This window comes from Hemitrygon akajei, chromosome 5, assembly GCF_048418815.1.
Source record: "Hemitrygon akajei chromosome 5, sHemAka1.3, whole genome shotgun sequence".
Classification (NCBI taxonomy): domain Eukaryota; kingdom Metazoa; phylum Chordata; class Chondrichthyes; order Myliobatiformes; family Dasyatidae; genus Hemitrygon; species Hemitrygon akajei.
In genome coordinates, this window is record NC_133128.1 from 152,216,501 (window position 1) to 152,236,958 (window position 20,458).

Genomic DNA, 20,458 nt, shown 5'->3' on the forward strand with positions numbered 1-20,458 from the left:
CCAAGCATTTTCTTTCCAAATTTCTTGACCACAATAATTCCTCAGTTTTATGCTTCTCTGCCTGCATGATGACATCGATATTACTGAATGCTGGGCAGTGAACAATGACATCGCACTGAGTCACCAGGTCTTCTCAGACCACTCTCAGCTGCGTGTGGTGTTACTTCATACTGGCAGCGATGTCCAGACAGATGCTCACGAGGTGAAGTATCCAGAATCTCAAACTGGAATACACTTGAGTATGGAAACAATGTTACACCACATTTTGTCTGGCACAGCATAGCATGCAAATGGAGCTGTGTGTCACATCAGGACAACAAGGCTCCAGCAACACACACAAAATGCCGGAGGAATTCAGCCGAACAGGCAGCATCTATGGAAAAGAGTAAACAGTCAACGTTTTGGGCTGAGACCCTTCATCAGGTCTGGAAAGAAAGAGGAGAAGTTGGAGTAAGAAGGTGGGGGGGAGCGAATGGAAGAGAAAATACAAAGTGGTAGGAGATAGGTGAAATCGGGAAAGGGGGGGGTGAAGTAAAGAGCTGGGAAGTTGTTTGGTGAAAGGGCTGGAGAAGGGGGAATCTGATAGGAGAGGGCAGAAGACCATGATAGAAAGGGAAGGAGGAGGAGTACCAGAGGGATGTGAAGAGCAGGTAAAGAGATAAGGTGAGAGGGGGAAAGAGGAATGGGGAATGGTGAAGGAGATGGGGAGATCAATTAATAGAAGTTAGAGAAATCAGTGTTCATGCCATCAGGTTGGAAGCTACCCAGATGGAATATAAGGTGTTGCTCCTCCAATCTGAGTGTGGCCTCATCACAGCAGTAGAGGAGGCCATGGACTGACGTTTCAGAATGGGAATGGGGAGTAGGATTGAAATGATGTCTACTGGGAGATCACACTTTTTCCGGCGGATGGAGCATAGGGGTGCTCGGTGAAGCGATCTCGCAACTTATGTCGGGTCTCACCGACAGTATCCAAATTGGTATACCTGCTGTTGAGGGAGATGGCCACGGGGGTACTCTTCACTGGCTGTTTAATCTCTTTCCCCTTCTTGACTGTCACCCAGTCTCCTGTGTCCTGCACCTTGTGTGTAAATACCTCTCTATATGTTCTATCTATCACCCCCTCAGCCTCCTGAATGATCTGGAGTTCACCCAGTTCAGCTCCAACCCCTTAATGCAAAGTGTTAGAAGCTGCAGCTGGATGCATTTCTTGCAGGTGAGGTCATCAGGGACACTGGACGTTTCCCTGCTTGCCCACGTCTCGCAAGAGGAGCATTCCACTATCTTACCTGGCAACCCTACTGTTCTAACTGTGCAAAAGAAACAATAAATAAACTGGAAAAAATCTACTTATGGCTTTTTTGCCTTCACTCACACAAGTCTCTCTGCACAGAAACTCCAAAGAACTAAACCCTCAAACAACCACTCTAACACTATCCACTCCATCAAAGGCCTCCTCGCTTAACCCTGCCTTATTTTTATTTGTTCTTTCCAATCAATCCTGATTGCTAATTGACCGCTGTTCAAAAACAAAACTGTTGCAAATCGATGCCTTATGTACCCAATCTGCAAACCTAAGTGAACTACGTCTTCTCATGCTTCCGATCGCTGATTCAAAAAACATAAAGGATAGGTTGTCAGAGTCTTTTTCTTATGACAGAGGAGTCCAAAACTAGAGGGCATGAGCTTAAGGTGAAAGGAGAGAAATTTAACGGAGGGCTGAGAGTTAAGTTTTTCCAAATGGAGGCTAGTGAATAATTGAAACGAGCTGCTGAAAGTGATGGTCACTCAAGGTGGTATATGCACTTTGATAATAAATTTACTTTCAACCTTGAACTTTTAGATGTACAACAGTCAAAAGGTATTTGGTACAGATAGGAAAGGTACTGCGGGATACAGGCCTAATGTAGGTAAATGGAATCAGCATAGGTAAACATCACTGTCGACGTGGATGAAGAGGGCTGAAAGAGCCCATTTCTGTGATGTACGTCAGCCATTGCAGTCATTTATAACTTTGTAGAACCATCATCAGTGTTGTTTTTCTGGTTTACTCCAGAGAATTGCTGAAGTTTTGTATAGTGTTGAACTGTTTGGGATCATTTGCACCAATTAGTCTCAATGCTGTTGAATTAGCTAGGTAGATTTTGTGTAAATGGCTCCCTTAATTATTAATAATGCAGATTTTGGCTACAGGATCAAGCTAAAGTGTTTTTATTTTTACAGATGGTGATTTCCAGCTATTTTCATTTCTCTTCCAAAAGGATTATTTCAGCCCAGCAGTTACATCCGTGTATGAATTTTAGTTCCTTTGGGGAAAGCGATTCGTGAATTGCAGATGATAGAAGCAATCAAAAAACATACAGCTGCTTGTCTCTGAAATGTCTGCAATAAAGGCCAGAGTAAACATGACAGTTAGAGTACTGTCCACAGTTTTTTCTTGTTTTAGAAACTTCTTAAGTGCAAATGTTGGAATCGCTGTGCATCTTGACAGATGCACATCACTCATTTAAATTAATGCATTATTTGAACACTTTAACATGCCAACATTTTAAAAGCCATTATTTGCATTATGATGAACTTCCCAATGCTGCAAATAATGACACTCTTGCCAGCAGTAGTCTTGAGGCCCGTTACTTGCTGGCATACATCGTTGCTCTCCCCCTAATAAGATCTTTAAATGTAGATCAGTAAGATTTTGCATTGTAATAGCAGTAAATTTCAACCCACAGAAATGCAAAATGACCAGAGCCTAAAGATGGAGCGTGTCTACACCAAGCAGCCAATCCTCTTGACCCAATTTCCACTAAGCATCAATGATAATTTTTTTTCCCACTCACAACCTTATTCCAAACAAATTGACTCGCTGGTCAAACAAAAGCAATTTTTGTTTTTTCCTGTAATATATTCAGAAAGCCAATAAGAAGGTTTCCACTTAAGATTATCCCTACTACGTGGTCTTTGCTAACCTGCATCACTTGGCAAGAACAGGGCGTGGAGTTTTCGAGAACAGCTTGGTTTCACCTCTTGGCAGATGTGTAGTGGAGCTCTCCACTGGAAGCAGGGAAGAGACTCATAAATCATTGCAAATTAGAGTTCTATTATGTCAGTGGGTCCCAGTTCCACTTTTTATCTGTCATCTAAGTTCTATCAATCTGACCTGACAAAAACCAAACACTACCTCAAACCGTGCACTAATGTTATGTTTATTTTGCCCTGTAAATATGCATAACTTATGTTAATTTAGACTCAGAGGCCACTTTATTGGGTACACGTGTCCACCTGCTCATTAATGCCAATATCTATTCAGCCAATCATGTAGAAGCAACTCTGTGCATAAAAGCATGCAAACATGGTGAACTAGTTCAGTTGTTGCTCTGACCAAGTAGCAGAATGGGAAAACAATATGAGCTAAGTGACTTTGACTGTGGTGCCAGACAGTGTGGTTTGAGTAACTCAGAAACTGCTGATTTCCTGGTAATTTCACACACAACTGTCTTTAAAGTTTACAGAGAATAGTGTGAAAATAAATATCTAGAGCACAGTAGCTCTGTGGGCAAAAATGCCTTGTTAATAAGAGAGGTCAGAGGAGAATGGCCAGATTAGTTCAAGCTAACAAGGATGTTGCCTGGATTGGAGAGTGTGCCTTACGAGAATAAGTTGAGTGAACTTGGCCTTTTCTCCTTGGAGCGATGGAGGTTGAGAGGTGACCTGATAGAGATGTATAAGATAATGAGAGGCATTGATCGTGTAGATAGTCAGAGGTTTTTTCCCAGGGCTGAAATGGCTAGCACGAGAGGGCACAGTTTTAAGGTGCTTGGAAGCAAGTACAGAGTAGATGTGGGGGTAAGTTTTTTTACACAGAGAGTGGTGAGTGCATGGAATGGGCTGCAGATGATGGTGCTGGAGGCGGATACGATAGGGTCTTTTAAGAGACTCCTGGATAAGTACATGGAGCTTAGAAAAATAGAGGGCTATGGGTAGCCCTAGGTAATTTCCAAAGTAAGTACATGTTCGGCACAGCATTGTGGGCCGAAGGGCCTGTATTGTGCTGTAGGTTTTCTATGTCTCTGTGCTTCTAACAGCAAGGTGACAGTAACTCAAATAACTACGCGTTACAACAGTGGTTTGCAGAAGAGTATCTCTGAATGCACAACATGTCGAACCTTGAAGTGGATGGGCTACAGCAGCAGAAAGTCACAAACATTCTTTCAGTGGCCACTGTCTTTGGTAGAGGAGGTACCTCATAAAGTGGCCACTGAGGTTAGTTTATGTCAAACAGGTGCTGCAAAAGGCCAACCTCTATGAGATGGGTGGAGGGGTCTCGTTTAGTTTTGTTGTTGCTTTTTTTTCTTTGTTCTGCTGAACAATATTGAGGGCTGCCATGTTGGTGCCAGAATGCGCGAGAACGCTTGTGGCTGATCCCGGCACATCCTCAGCTTGTATTGGTTATTTACACACATGACGCACTTCGCTGTACGTTCAGATGTAAATGTGATAAACAAATGAACCTGAATCTGAAATATGAGGACAGCCACCATGAGTTTTTCCTCCTGATAAAAGCAGGACAGCATTTGCCACCAGGACAAAGAGATCCTCTAAGATAAAAAAGAAAGAATTGCCTTTATATTGCAATTTCACAATGCCTAAAATAAAGCACGATCCTTCTGCAGTGTGGTCACATTTATAATGAGGGAGACACAGCTGCTAGCTTGGAGCTGTCACAGTCTGCAAGTGATAATGGTCAGATAATCCACAGTGATGATGTTGACCTGTGATTCAACATCATAAGCCGAACAGAACTATCTCTCTTGGTAAATTCATACAAACAACTGCCAACACACTTGTACCGGTGTCCTGAACTCACACCAGGAGAATCGCAGATGATAAAAGCAGTTAAAAACCATGAAAGTAGAAAACATTTAGTTATGTAACTCTGAAATACCTGCACTAAAGCCCAATATAAACATAACTATAGAGTACATGACATATTTTTGTGCTGTGGGTACTTATCAATCAAACCTTTATTAGTCGTGGTTCTGGGGCATACTGGTGTATATAAACTCCCCTTTATAGTTTAGATGTGTGATTATGTGTTTTGGGAGCATTACTGCAAATGGGGCATATACTAGGAATGGCAGATCTTATTGAATGTTGAGAAACAAAGGATCCTTGGAATACCAGTCTAAAGATCCTTGATGGTGGTAACACAGGTAAGGAATGCATGTAGGAAAATGCCCTTCATTGGTGAGAGCACCGAATACAGAAATAGGAAAGTTGTGTTCCAATTTGATAAACTTTAGCCAGGCCTCAGATGAGCACACTGTGCACCTACGGTCAATGTGCTATAATAGACTGTATTAGACTGGAGAGGGTACAGAAGAGATTCTTCAGGACTTTGCCTGAGATGGAGGAGTTCCATTATGAAGAGAGACTGGAGCAGAGAAATTAAGAGGAACATACTGAGGTAGATAAAAGTATAAGCAATTATGGATACGGTCTAGTGCAGGAATTTTTTCCCCGTATCAAAGGTAGATAAAACCAGAGTCATAGTGTGCTATGGTACGGCAACAGTCTCTTCAGCCCATCTAATCCAAGCTGGTGTTATTCTACTGAGTCCCACTGACCCACACCTGGACTACAGCCCTCCATACCTCTCCTGTCCATGTATTTATCAAACTTCTCTTAAGTGTTGAAATCAAACCTGTATCCATCATTTTCTTCTGTCTACTTGTTCCACACTCACACCATCCTCTGCGTGAAGTTCCCCCTCGGGTTCCCCTTAAATATTTCACTTTTCACCTTTAATCTACAAACTCTAGTTCTTGTTACCTGGTTCAGATCTGGCCCAAGTGTGGAGTGAGAGACACTGAAGCAGGTCGATAGTTCACAGACTTTAATACACAAAAGGGAAAATAAAACACTAAACGCTAGGCCAAACAGGGCCATTAACTAAAACTCTCAAAAGGAAAAGGAAGCCTACACTGCGACTGAAAAGAATATCTAAACATTAAACGAATACCGATAGTCTTCAGAGTCAGTTGACTTGAAAGTCCAGTATCTCAGGGAAGGCCGAATGCAAACCAGCAACGAAGCTTTGCTATGCTCTGTCCAAGTCTCGACAAGCACTATGGAGTTAAATACTATCACCATTAAATAATAACTAGCTTACACATGCAAATTCACAAGCACAAATGCCGTATCTACTGTGCTGCTGAATCCGTGGTTGTGACAGTTCTAGTTTCACTGAAGGATAAAGATTTAGGGTAGGCGTGAAGAGATTGAGTGGATATGAGAGGGACCTTCTTCACCCAGGCATAATTAAAGCAGGATCACTGGTAGTAGTGCTAAGGTATTCACTTGAGTCATCTAGATACAGAAGGCCATTCACCAAGTGCTGGGTTATGGGATTAATATGGAAGAGTCCCCAGAAGTTGGGCTGAGTGGCCTGTAGTCACATGGCACCATTCAATGACTTCTATAAAAAATATTGGAAGGCTAAAAAAAAAGATGTTTAAGAACAATTTTAAAAATCTAAAGGAACGCAATTAAATCAAATAAAACAACTCCTTTGCCTTGGCAGCTTTTGCTCCTTTCATTTGAATGGGACTGTAGTTCCTGAGCCAGGTTGACTGGGCAGATGTCCCAATTTGAGAGTGGGGAAAAGTCTTTAGAAGTTCAGGGCAACTTGTCAGACACAATGAGGAAGCCTGTGGAGTAATGTGAGGTGACTAGTGGCAGAGCTAGTAGGATGGGAGTGAATTCCGCTGGTTTAGGCACACAATGGCACTGGAGATCCACTGAGAAATACCTGCAGGTCCCGGCAGACGTGCTGTCGGTGGGAGAGATGACTTGCCTTGTCAGACCTTTACTGAGATGAGGCATCTTGAAACCAGTACAGAACACCACAAGGCAGCTGAGCAGCAAAAACATCCTGCTTATTGCAGAGTTGCAGTCTAAGGGTAAGAACTTCTTAACGCAATCGTACAAGGTTTTTGGGGCCACGCTTGGAGTGCTTGTGCAGTTGGGAAGGCCATGACCTTCTTCACCCAGGCATGCTTCAAATCAAATCCATGTAAAGCAAGAAGACATTAAGACTGGATATGAGAGGGACCTTCTTCACCCTGCTTTCAATCTTGCCAGAGTGAAGAAGGTCCCTCACATATCCACTCTTAATGTCTACTTACATTACATGGCTTTGCTTTGCAACCCCCGTAATGCAGATCCCAAGGTCTGAAGCTTTTCTTACCACAAAAAGTTACATTAGATCGTCTGCACTGCAGAACATTGTGAGGTAATTGCATAAATTCCAAGCGGGATTGACTGGTAATGTTGGGAAGAGCTAGGAGGGATGATGGGCTGGGTGAACACCTACCCATGACCTTAAAAGACACTTGGACATGTACTTGAATAGAAAGAGTTCAGGAGTATATGGGCCAAACATGGGCAAACAAGACTAGGCTAGATAGACATCGGCTGAAGTTACTGTTCTGGTTTTATGACTTTATAATTCTATTTTGTACTGTCCACTGACAGTCACTCTGAGTGTCCAAAGGAACTGAGTTTGTAAGCTGGGCCTGTGCCAGGCTTCACGCTCCTTGTAGATTGTATGCTCCTGGGGGTGAGCCCATGACTGGCCTCACTCTGCTCACAGCAGGCAATGCTTGGACCTACCAAGTGAGTGACTGCGAAATGCTTGAGATGTTTCTCAGCCATGTCCTTTTTGGGGTGGGTTCATACCTATTCCCAACCTAGGTAAGGACGCAGATGAGAAATATCATGAGAAAAATGGATAAACGTACCAAAATATTTCAAAAATCTTGTGGTCAGCTTTACTCCTTTTTAAAACATTCTCACCACTGAGACCAATATTTCCTACCCAGCCCCAATATTCCCCAAATATCGCTCCCAACTCGCCAAATCTGAGACCGAGCCACAGATTCTGCTCCTTCCGAGCGCCCTGCTCAACCAGGGCCTTCCCGTCACAGATTCTCAAAGGAAGCAGAGTTGCTAGCAGAGGAGTTTGCTCACTGAATGAGAGATTCCTGTCCCCAGCCCAATGGTGAGGTGGAGGCTGAGGAATTGGAGTTTCACTAAGGGCCTGTGCTTATCTGGCCATTTACTGACCAGAAACTCAGTCACTCGAGAGAGGAGGTTAGCTATTTAGAACTGAAGAGAGTGGAAACTACTTTAGAGCCACACTCCACGGAAGTTTAAACATTGTCATTGTACCCGTGTCTACCTCTGGCAACTCATTCCACTTACCCACCACAAGGTCGTGACAATCCACTTTATCTATGCTTCTCATAGATTTTTAAACCTATGTAAGGTCATCCCTCAGCCTTTCCTCCGGGAGACACAACCCCATGTTAACCAGTTTCAAGCTGTCCAGTCCCTGCAAAACCCTTGTGAATATTTTTCTGCACTCTCTTGAGATTAATCACATCCCTGTGTAGCATGATGAACAGAACTGGGCCCAAAGGCCCCTTTTCATGGTGAAAAGAATTGTGCATTATGTTCCCTTTCCTTGGAAACCTTAAATCCATGGATTTCCCTGCACTGGAAGTTTGTGGTTGCTTGGCTATTTAAACCATCTATATCATTTTGTGAGTCAGAGGAATTGGGGTTTGGATGGAATAGTGGGGCATTTACAACATCAGCCACATGAATGGGAACATGGATTCCAGCCCCTCTTTTTCACATTGTTAATGCTTTACTAATGTTGTTTATAACATCTTGTACTCTGTGGAACCACATCACTTTGCTTTCTTGCACAAATTATTATTTTATTTAATCTGGTTCAGCCAATAGCTATCAATGCAGCAACCTCTTAATATTTGCAGTTTTGGGAATACTTGGTAACCTCCTTCATAGATATATTTATTTTTTAAAAATAACAGATTTAGAATGCATTAAACTACTGGTAATGAAAATGTACGAAAATAGAGGAAAGTGAATGAAAAAGCACCAACATTTACCTTTTAGATTGAGATCAGTGACCCTTTTTAAATGACTAGGCTGCACCACACATTGCTGCTCATCTTTCTCAATTCTGTAGCATTTTTTATATTTTAATTAATTAACAATAGGTTATTGCTTTATCAATACATCTCATATATTTTTCTTTTTCTTTTTGTTTTAAGCATTAAAACATTCAGTTTCTTTAATTATCGACCACAAGGTCACCTGGGGGGCTTAAAGCCCCAAAATGCAGGTCCTGGGGGCCTTGTGGCCTCCTTCGCTTCACAGTGTGGTGGGGCCTGTGGGGCCTCAAGGAAGGCATGTGGTAGCAAAAGGCAAGAACAGTGTGGAGAGAGAGAGGCTACATGGTGCAGACTGGCTCCAGCATAATCTGGCCCAAAGTCTCATAAATTCACATGTAATGGCAATAAGAAATTTACTTGGATCAATAGTTCCCAATGTAGGACAGATCCTCAACTTCATGTTGCCTAACAAACTCTTCACAGGATTCAAGCTGATTTCAGGTATCGATGATAACAGACTTTCCAATGACAAATTCTGCCATCTTCTACAGGGATGATGCCTGGGCATGTTTAGTCCGGTGGTACTTATACCCCAGTATTCCATCCCTCCTGACTGGTTAGTCTTCATCCAATCTGGTTTCTGCTCCCCCACCTCGTTTACAATCGAATTCCAGTTCTTACTTAGGTCGGGACATTTGTCTTCATCAGAGTTTGTCATGGAAAAATCGGTTATAATTGATACCTGTACCCAGATTGAAGCCTGAGAAGAGTTTATTCATCATATACACTGGGAAAGCACTTGATCCTTTTTCACATTGCCTATTATCTAACAGTGTATAGGGTGTGCTAACCATATCAAATACATCAGCAGGATACTCCTGACTGCACACAACACACAGAACTAACTCACAGCATTTGAAACCAGTGTCTGAAGAAGAGGTACATTGTAACTGGGAAGGAAACTGCAGTGAGAGCATCCTTGATGAAGTGTAAATATCTTACATGTTCATTAGGAAAGGGAAACCAAAAGTGGATATGCCTGTCAGTCCTGGTCTACCTCCTTCCAGCTGTAACTTTGAGGATTTTTGCTCATTCTTGTGGCGTTATATTCCAAGGCGAATATTTAATGTATACACCATGTCTGGAAACAACTGGTTACCAAAAATTCTTGAAATCAAGACTTTGAAGCAAATGTCTATCATTTGCTGCAACACAAGAAACTTCCAAATATTGTAGAAACACAGTGTTAATGAGAAAAAAGAATCACTCAACAACTAGCAATTATGTCACTGATTGTTTGTTCAAATGGCACCATCTTCTTGCTGTTGCTTATGTGTTTAGCCGTGTGTGTAAGAACGCGGTATTTTGAGTCTTACATGCTGGTGCTGCATGTGTTAAGTTATCATTGCACACTGACTGATGTCTCCATCTGCCAGGTCTATGTTTTCTAGTATTGTTTAGCCATGCAGTCCCCAACACCCTGGCCAAAGTGGTACCTGATACGTATTGTCATACAAATGGGCACTTGCTCCCTGATGCCATTTTGGAATGAATGAATACCCATTACATCTAAAGATGTGAATATTAAGGTTCTACATTTTGTGCTGAATGTCTTTTATGATGCAAGTTATTGACCAACAACTGTTTTTTTAAAAAGTAAGTCTTTCACAGTTGTCCTATTTAGACTCGGAATCACATACCAGGCCTGCAACTCTGCAAAGGTGGTTTTAATCTTCTTCACAGAAGCATCCATTTCCTCTTTGATCAGGAGCTGGTATCTGGCCAATGACACTGTGCATCGTTGCAAGTCCTTCACTGATTTTTCAATGCTTGTACCTGCTTTGAGACAAACAAATTCTGGTATCATCATGATGTGCCTTCTTTGCAGGGTAATCACGATGAAAAATGTGTCCAACAACAGCTAGAGACCATTTCATTATCAGAGTCTCTCACAGCATTGTACCCACCAATTTTCCAAGCAAGCTTTATAATTACCAGCTGAATTTCACTTCTATTGATCAAAGCACTTGATAATTCTAACAACTATATATACAGTGGATTCTGGTTAACTGCGCCTGTAGTTAATTGGGACAGCCATTTATTTGGGACAACTTTTAAAGAACAAAAATAAATTGAAATAATAGCCCAGTTTCCCAACACTTATTTAGAACCCTATGCTGCTTAATTGGGGCAATAGTCATGCCAAACAGGTTCTAACCGTTGGTAGTGTTCTAATTTGTTCTGTATTTCATTTAAATACATAATTTGCTTCTCAGCTTGTGTTTATATACCTATTTGACTACCACGGGAGTACTTGGGGTCATTTTGGCAGCAGTTTGACATCTCAGGCCAATGTCAATCAGGCTTTAGATGATCTGAGCAATGGGATTCACATGCACGAAACAGAGCACCCTAATGCCTTCACCATCGTTTTGGGAGATTTTAACCAGGCCAGTCTGAAAAAAATCACTAAGCAACTACCATCAACAGATCATTTGCAATACCAGAGGAAACAACACACTGGACCATTGCTACACCACCATCAAGAATGCCTACCGTGCTGTTCCACGCCCTCACTTCGGGAAGTCTGATCAGCTGGCTGTAATTCCACTCCCTGAGTACAGGCAGAGACTGAAGACTGCAGCACCAGCAGTGAGGACCAAGAAGGTATGGACAAGGGAAGCACAGGAGTGCCTACAGGACTGCTTTGAATCGGTGGACTGGACTGTATTCAGGGATTCATCTTCAAACCTGGATGAGTATGCTGCAGTTGTTACTGACTTCATTAAAACCTGTGCGGATGAGTGTGTGCCCACAAAGACTTACTGTACATTCCCAAACCAAAATCCATGGATGAACCAGGAGGTACGTCGTCTGCTGAAGGGTAGATCTGTGGCATTCAAGTCTGGCTACCCAGGCCTGTACCAGAAAACCAGGTATGATTTGTGGAGGGCTATTTCAAGGGCGAAGAGACAATTTCAAATGACGTTGGAGGCGACATCAGATGCGCGACAACTCTGGCAGGGTCTGCAAGACATTACGTTCTACAAAGCGAAATCCTATACCATGAATGGCAGCAATGCTTCACTACCAGATGAACTCAACGCCTTCTACGCATGCTTTGAAAGAGAGGACACAACTACAGCTGATGACCCTGTGATCTCTGTCTCAGAGGCCGATGTTAGTCTGTCTTTAAAGAGAGTGAACCCTCACAAGGCAGAAGGTCCTGATGGAGTACTCTGAAAACCTATGCCAACCAACTAGCAGGAGTATTCAAGAACATTTTCAACCTCTCACTTTAAAAAGGCAACAATTTTACCAGCGGCTAAGAAGAATAAAGCGGATTGCCTTAATTACTATCGCCCAGTAGCACTCAGATTGACAGTGATGAAATGCTTTGAGAGGTTGGTCATGACTAGACTGAACTCCTGCCTCAGCAAGGACCTGAACCCATTTTCAATTTGTCAATTGCCACAATAGGTCAACAGCAGACGCAATCTCAATGGCTCTCCATATGGCTTTAGATCACCTGGACAACACAAACACCTATGTCAGGATGTTGTACATCGACTATAGCTCAGCATTTAGTACCATCATTCCAACAATCCTGATTGAGAAGTTGCAGAACCTGGGCCTCTGTACCTCCGTCTGCAATTGGATCCTTGTTGGGGAGGAAGCATTAAGAAGAGGGACGCCTCACGTCTTAATAAGCTGGTAAGGAAGGCGGGCTCTGTCGTGGGCAAAGTACTGGAGAGTTTAACATCGGTAGTTGAGCGAAGGGCAGGACTTAAGAACTTTTTAAAAGCTATTATTAATGCTTTTTGAGATAGTGATTTAGATGCATATCATATTTTTTACTGAGTTAAGTATTGTATGTAATTAGTTTTGCTACAACAAGTGTATGGGACATTGGAAAAAAAGTTGAATTTCCCCATGGGGATGAATAAAGTATCTATCTATCTATCTATCTAACCGGAAGACCACAGTTTGTGCAGATTGGTGATAACATATTCACCTCGCTGACGATCAACACTGGCACACCTCAGGGGGGTGTGTTTAGCCCACAGCCCTACTCTCTATATACACATGACTGTGTGGCTAGGCATAGCTCAAATACCATCTATAAACTTGCTGATGATACAACCATTGTTGGTAGAATCTCAGGTGGTGATGAGAGGGTGTACAGGAGTGAGATATGCCAACTCGTGGAATGGTGCCGCAGCAACAACCTGGCACTCAGTGTCAGTAAGACGAAAGAGCTGATTGTGGATTTCAGGAAGGATAAGACAAAGGAACACACACCAATCCTCATAGAGGGAACAGAATTGGAGAGAGTGAGCAGCTTCAAGTTCCTGGGTGTCAAGGTCTCTGAGGATCTAACCTGGTCCCAACATATTGATGAAGAAGGCAAGACAGTGTCTATACTTCATTAGGAGTTTGAAGAGATTTGGCATGTCAACAAATACACTCAAAAACTTCTATAATTGTACTGTGGAGAGCATTCTGACAGGCTGCATCACTGTCTGGTATGGAGGGACTACTGCACAGGACCGACAGAAGCTGCAGAAGGTTGTAAATCTAGTCAGCTCCATCTTGGATACTAGCCTACAAAGTACCCAGGACATCTTTAGGGAGTGTCCATTATTAAGGACCTCCAGCACCCAGGGCATGCCCTTTTCTCACTGTTACCATCAGGTATGAGGTACAGAAGCCTGAAGGCACACACTCAGTGATTCAGGACCAGCTTCTTCCCCTCTGCCATCCGATTCCTAAATGGATATTGAATCTTCGGACACTACCTCACTTTTTTAAAAATAATGTATTTCTGTTTTTGCATGTTTTTAAAAAATCTATTCAACATATGTAATTGATTTACTTGTTTATTCTTTTATTTTATTTATTATTATTTTTCTCTCTGCTAGATTATGTATTGCATTGAACTGCTGCTGCTTAAGTTAACAAATTTCACATCACATGCCAATGATAATAAACCTGATTGCAATTCTGATTTCCATGGATCTTCAGCTAATTATGCCAGATGCTTAATTGGGCCAAAATGTACGGGTGCCAATATGTCCCAATTAACTGGAATCCACAGTAATTATTACAAAGATGTGACTAATATTTTAAGATAGGTTTATTTTTGAAAAAGTGATGAATTTTTATCCTTATTCAGCCAGTTTCACCACTGAGCTTACCTGAATCCCAAAATGGCAGCCTTCCTGATGCCAAACTTGAAAATTAAAATGAACTTATTCATTACATATTTAGTATTCCCAGCCTGTTTTTACAAGATCATTTCATCCTGTATTAAACCATTGTACTTCACTTTACATACCAAATATCCATCAACAATGCAGCATTGATAATTCATCTTTGAACTTCTTGCAATGGTAGCAACTTGGTTAACAATTAATTTAGTGTAGATTTAGCCAGGAGCTGCCCATTTGTTTTGTATTCCATTTATAACCATTTGTTTTGGCTATAATGGGTCACATTACTGTTTACATACAAAATCTGGATAAATGAGCAAACATTAAGCAGGAGCAAACCACCCCTTTAGTTAAATTAATGTAATAAATAGGATAATTAAAAAGTAGTTTTTTTAGATGGATAGTAATGCAGAAACACTTTTCCCACAGGCATTTAAGCTTTATCTTAAAAGTAAAATAGTCTCTGCGGACAGGTTTTTTTTCCTGATTTTCCACCAAGCAGAATGGATTTTATAAGTGGATTTTCATCTTGCAAATAAGAGTCATATTACTTAATTCTGCAAACTTAATGCTACTGCCAATTACCTTAAAACAGCAGTGTATCTTATAATTTCTGCTTTGCAACTAGACTTCTCTCCATGAAATTGAAGTAACAACTTCCTTATAAATCCTTATACATGTTCAAAATGTTGTTATGTGTATTTTTTAACAAATCTGCATGGGAATATTTGTCCATCACAAATGAACATGTGCAGATCTGTTGAAAATCACGACAGTGTGAAGTACTTGTCAGATCTGCACAGGTGCAGTCACATTGTGACTCTTTCTGGCTCTTTGACCATTAACATCCCAGCTTGTAAGACATTTGTCAAGGCAATAAGGGAACCGAGCTTTGCAAAAGGCTCACAAGGATGTTATCCAGACTGCATGCTGAGGTTGAAAGTTAGCATCTCATTTCTTAGTTTTGTTTTCCTCTCAAGTGTTGTATAAAAATCCTTGGCTCTGTAGTTTGCAGCTGTTCTTCAAGTTCTGGCGTATTGTACAGGCAACTATTTCTTTGTGGGCCAATCATTTTGAACAACTTTGCTCAAAGGGCTCTATAAAATTAATGACTGACTGGTTAAATCTGGACTTTTACAGTGCAAGTTGTAGAGGTCATTGAGTTTGCTTTCTTGGCATTGACAGCTATAGATCAGACTTCATAGACTGCCACAACACCATTATTTTCTAACAAACACAAATTATATCCAGGCTTTGAGTTTAACATGTTCCTTTTCTGCTTCCTGCAAAAACAATTAACTGCAACGAAACTGGTCATTTGGCCCAGCCGGCCCATCTTGAGGTTAATGGTCCGTGTAGTTGCCAATACAGGATGGAGGCATTTCTTAAAGATTGGTTGTATGACATTTGATTACTGTGTGTGTAACTTCAAATGCTCCTCTTACAAGGATTGACCTCCTCGGGGTTGAGTAATTTCGATTGCGGTTTCACATCAATAGCTGAAGTGCAGTAATGCAAGAATTGGGGAAAAGTAATTGAGGGAACAGAGGACAAGGAAATAAGGGGGAAGGAGGGGGTGGGGCTCAGAGCTCGGAATGGAAGAAAGGAACTAGTATCAGGAAAAAGAAACTGAGGGAAGGGAAGGAAGAGTTAAAGGCTGAGGATCAGAAAGATGGCAGGGTTTCACTCACTGAAATTGCTTTGAAGATTCCTAAATGACACACTAACAGCTAATTTGTAATCTGATGCCAGTCTGTAACTAACAACAATCTTACAACCAACTGATATTGACTCTGAAACTACACAGGAGGAAGCCATTTACCTCCTGATGCTTGTGTTGAGCCCTATTAAACCACTCACCATCCTCAGCCCCATTTACAAGTATGTTTTTCTAATCTTCCTTTACAAAGCTCTCCTGTTCCTTGTGTTACGTACCCCGTAACTGGGTGACTTAACAGCAAAGATAGAGAGGTCCGTTGAAGTCTGATGATACTATTTTTAACAGTATTTATTAGTTAAAATACACAAAAATAATATCAATGCAAATATACAGATAATATACGTCGTCAATACTAACTCTAAAAAAGCGGGTATAATAATAATCAATAAGAAATAAGCTCTATCGTTGTCTAGGGGATAATGTATTGTCCAATGGAAATATAAAGTTCACTCAGTTCATGCAGGCTGCAGCCTTTGGGGACCGCTGGGGTTGCAACGGTTGGAGAGAGAGAGGGATTTAGGAGAAAAACTTGCCGATCTTCCTTTTATGATTTCGATCCGTCCGGAGTCTCGTTGTCGTGGCCTTTCACTTGTGGCCTCTCTTTTAGCTAAGCCGTTCTTCCGTGGTAAGCCTGCCAACCCAGGCAAGGGAGGATGCACACGGGCCCCACCGGCTTTTGCTATAAAACGCTGTCACTGGATTTCCAGCGTTTCTCCTGGTGCGTCTAAAGGGGTTGTTCCCCAGACCCTCTTATATCCTTACTCACGGGGTCTCAGATGTCAATCAGGTTGGGATGATGCAATCCCTCAACCAGTCCACTCTGGTTGTCCCGAGGGGCTTCAATGAATAGTACAGTACTCAATACACAATTCCGTCTCCAAGAGACAATGACCGTTATTAGTGGCTTTGTATCGCTGAGGCCAGGACACATTCCAAACCTTGTGGATTCTGTGTGTCTCTCTCTCTCATTTCCTGGGTCCCAGACCCGAATTAATAACGATCTTGCGATTCTCAAAAAGGAGGGGGCAACTTTGTACCCTTCGGCCCCCTCAGAGTTGCTGCACATTCATAACACTTGCAAACACAATTATTGTCTGCTTCTCCTCACTATATACAGAATTCTAGGCGTTACTCCTTACAAACACAATTATTGTTCATTTCTCCTCATTTTATACAGAATTCTAGGCCTCACTCCTGTAAACAGCCTATTTCCTCCCATTTCTTTGAATCCCCAGTACCCAGTGGGGGTTTAGTTTCCAACCCTACCTGTTGTAATGTGAGTATTATTAAAAGTAAGTTAATACTAATCGGGAAGCTGTTGGTAGCAAGAGGCGGGATCCGGGGTTGGCGGGGTCTTTACTTCCGCTATTTTTACTCCCAGTATGCATTGTATATAGTTCCTCCACCCATGCCTCACAAGGTACCTGGAAGCCTCTGTATTGTAAATATCATTTGCCGTCCCAGATAAAGATGCTCTTTTGGCCATCAAGTTGTCAAGTGGTCTTTTTTGTAAAGTAGAATTTACTACACTACCAAACCTCCATTGAAGCAGGATACCCTGCAAACCATCTATGGTGAACACACTCATCACCATGTTCAACTTGGATACTGTGGCACATCCATCCTTCTCCCCTAGCTCCAAATGATGCTAAAATCACACCCCAAAGCTTCAAATGTGCCAGTGTTTGCTTTCCCCGTTGATCTCCAGAGCCAGTCTCGGTCCCAAACGCTGCTTGTGGCCTTTGTACATTCATGTTGTTCAAAATGAAAACCGTGATGAAGTTTGAGAAGCGCCAAGCCTTTCGTCTCAAGCACTACTGAATGTTACAGCACTGGGACCAGAGTGAAGCATACGGCACAACTGAAAAATATCTAAACTGAATCTACTTTGTCTAAATGTTCAGCATAGCTTTGTAGGCCGAAGGGCCTGTATTGTGCTGTAGGTTTTCTATGTTTCTAAATCCACCCTTGTTAACACCTAGCAATTCAACACGGGGAACGTTCCTGCCTTCTGCAAATATGGATTTGGCAAGAGCTGGGGGATTTTTAACTGCGGACATCCAAAACACAGCTAATACGGGATCACTTCACAGCAAATTTAGAGCAAGATTAGGTCATTCAATCCTTTGAACCTGCTCCACCACTCGGTACGATTAAGGCTGATCCCGATCGTGATACTATATTCTTGCTTTCTTCCCATACCCCTTCTTGCCTTTTGTACAGTATCTGGAAATCTATCAATCTCCTTCTTAGATATGTATAGCACCTTCTCTCTGTGGCAGAGGTTTCTGCCAATTCATCGTGGTCTGCGTGAACAAATTTCTGCTCGGCTCATTTCAAGCCATCTTGCAGCTGGCTAAATTCTGCCTGGCTAAAGGCAGAATTTGATGCCCACCACGGAGGTACAGCCAATCACTCAGGGGCAGAATGATGAAATAAATAAATGTACAATGTGCCCACTGACACCTTAGCATTTTCTTTTGCTACTTTTAACTATTTGCAAAGAGCTCTGAGAAGTCACAATGGAGAGATTCATGTCAGTAATTTGTAATGGACATCGGCTTTATGATGACCGATAATGCGGAACAAGGGTGGTGGAAAATGATGCAACTATGAGGGAAGTGCGCAGCAAATTAAACAAAATGTGGAGAATGAAGGGAAGCTGGGGTTGCCTCTTCCAGAGCACTGGAGGTTGAGGGAAGACCTGAAAGAATATATAGGATTATGACAGGCATAGATAGGGTAGGTAGCCAGTATCCTTGCCCCAGGGGTGAAACATCAAGATATCAAGGACCACAGGGCATGCAGTTAAGGTGAGGAGGGTAAATTCAAAGGAGATTTGTGGTGAAAATTCTTTACACAGGGAGTTTTGGGTGCCTGGAATGAGCAGCTGGGGGTGGTAGTGGAGGCAAAGAGAATCAGTACCTTTAGTTCCCTGTGTGTTGACTTAGCAGTTAACTTGCCATAGGCCCAGCTCATAGATATAATCAAAGGGAAGGCATAAGAGTATTTACTTTCTTAGGAAATTCAGCTTATCATTGAAAACTCTCACAAACTTCTACAGATGTATCGTTGAAAGCGTCCTGACTGTTTACTTTGTGGTTTGGTAGGGCAAGTTGCATGTACAGGAACGTTCAGGCAAGAAGCCTCAGAGAGGAGTGAACTCTGCCCAATACACATACTTTCCCCATCACTGGTGGTACCTATGGGAAGTGCTTCATGAAAAAGACCTCCAGTTACAGCAACCTACCCACTGTTCTTCAATAGGGCCACAGTACATAGCGGTTAGTGCGACGCTATTATCGCTTGGGGTGTCGGAGTTCAGCATTCATTTCTGGCGTTGTCTGTAAGGAGACTCTGTACGTCTTCCCTGTGGAATGTGTGGGATTCCCTCAGGTGTTCCAGGTTCCTCCACAGCTCAAAGACATCCTGGGCAGGTTCACTGGTCATTGTAAAGTGTCCCGAGATTAGGCTGGGGTTAAATCGGGGTTATCAGGGGATGCTGGGGCAGCGCAGCTCAAAGGCCCGGACAGGCCTGCCCCGTGCTGTATCTCTACAGAAATAAATAAGCATTTATGAACTAGAGGTGACCAGGCATATAGATGAGGGCAGTGCAGTGGATGTGATCTACATGGATTTTAGTAAGGCATTTGACAAGGTTCCACACGATAGGCTTATTCAGAAAGTCAGAAGGCGTGGGATCCAGGGAAGTTTGGCCAGGTGGATTCAGAATTGGCTTGTCTGCAGAAAGCAGAGTGTCGTGGTGGAGGGAGTACATTCAGATTGGAAGGTTGTGACTAGTGGTGTCCCACAAGGATCGGTTCTGTTAGTTAGAAATTCCATGACTTAGTATTTCCAGCAACTGCTGAGTTAGTTATTAGACCATTGCATTCTAGCAACAGTCAGAAAGAAATGGCAACAAGATGATTTAATGCAACCATGAAGACTATTAATAATCTTACTAAGCCTCTAGTTAACAGCTTTTTCTTCTCTTAAAGTCTGTTCCTTTACTCCTTCTCACCATCAGAACAGTTGCATATTTAGGTATTAGCAACAGGACTATCTGCATAGGGATCTTTGGTTGCTGATAACTTGCATTTTAGGGAGTGGCATGGATCCCATATGTGGCAATTTGATTGGTAATTGGGATAAGTTAACAGGCCTTTGAGAATTTGAGATCCATGTGCTGGATGTACTGTTGGAACAATCAAAAACTACAAAGACTGAGCACAGCTACCATTCTCATTCAGAATGCTAATATTGTGATGTTAAAAAGAAGTGTTTAAAAGTAATCCATCTTTCTCTGTTAATATATACCTTTAATCCATAAGTGCACTATACATGGCTGAAATCTACAGAAGGTACAATGCAGAAACGGTTCTTTCAGCCTAACCAGAAGTATTTATGTTCTAAGGAATTTCCAGGGAGTTACAGCATTGGCACTAAATGCACCCATAAGCAGATGACAATGCTTTAACCTCTACCTATTTTCAGTTGTTGGTAAATGAAGTTTCCGAGGGGCATGGGTCAGGTGGAGTGGTTAG

The 20,458-nt window shown here is 42.1% G+C and overlaps 1 protein-coding gene across 3 annotated transcripts in view; it reads right to left on the minus strand.

The window, feature by feature from the left end:
• The window catches only part of LOC140728330 (SPATS2-like protein), a 103,194-nt gene that overhangs the window by 49,125 nt on the left and 33,611 nt on the right, over positions 1–20,458 (minus strand). For 2 of the 3 annotated variants that reach the window (XM_073046892.1, XM_073046894.1), the window contains exon 7: positions 10,682–10,820. In XM_073046892.1, coding sequence (XP_072902993.1) covers positions 10,682–10,820 — 139 coding nt within the window. The remainder of the gene's footprint in view (positions 1–10,681; positions 10,821–20,458) is intronic. The other variant, XM_073046895.1, reaches the window with a different exon arrangement.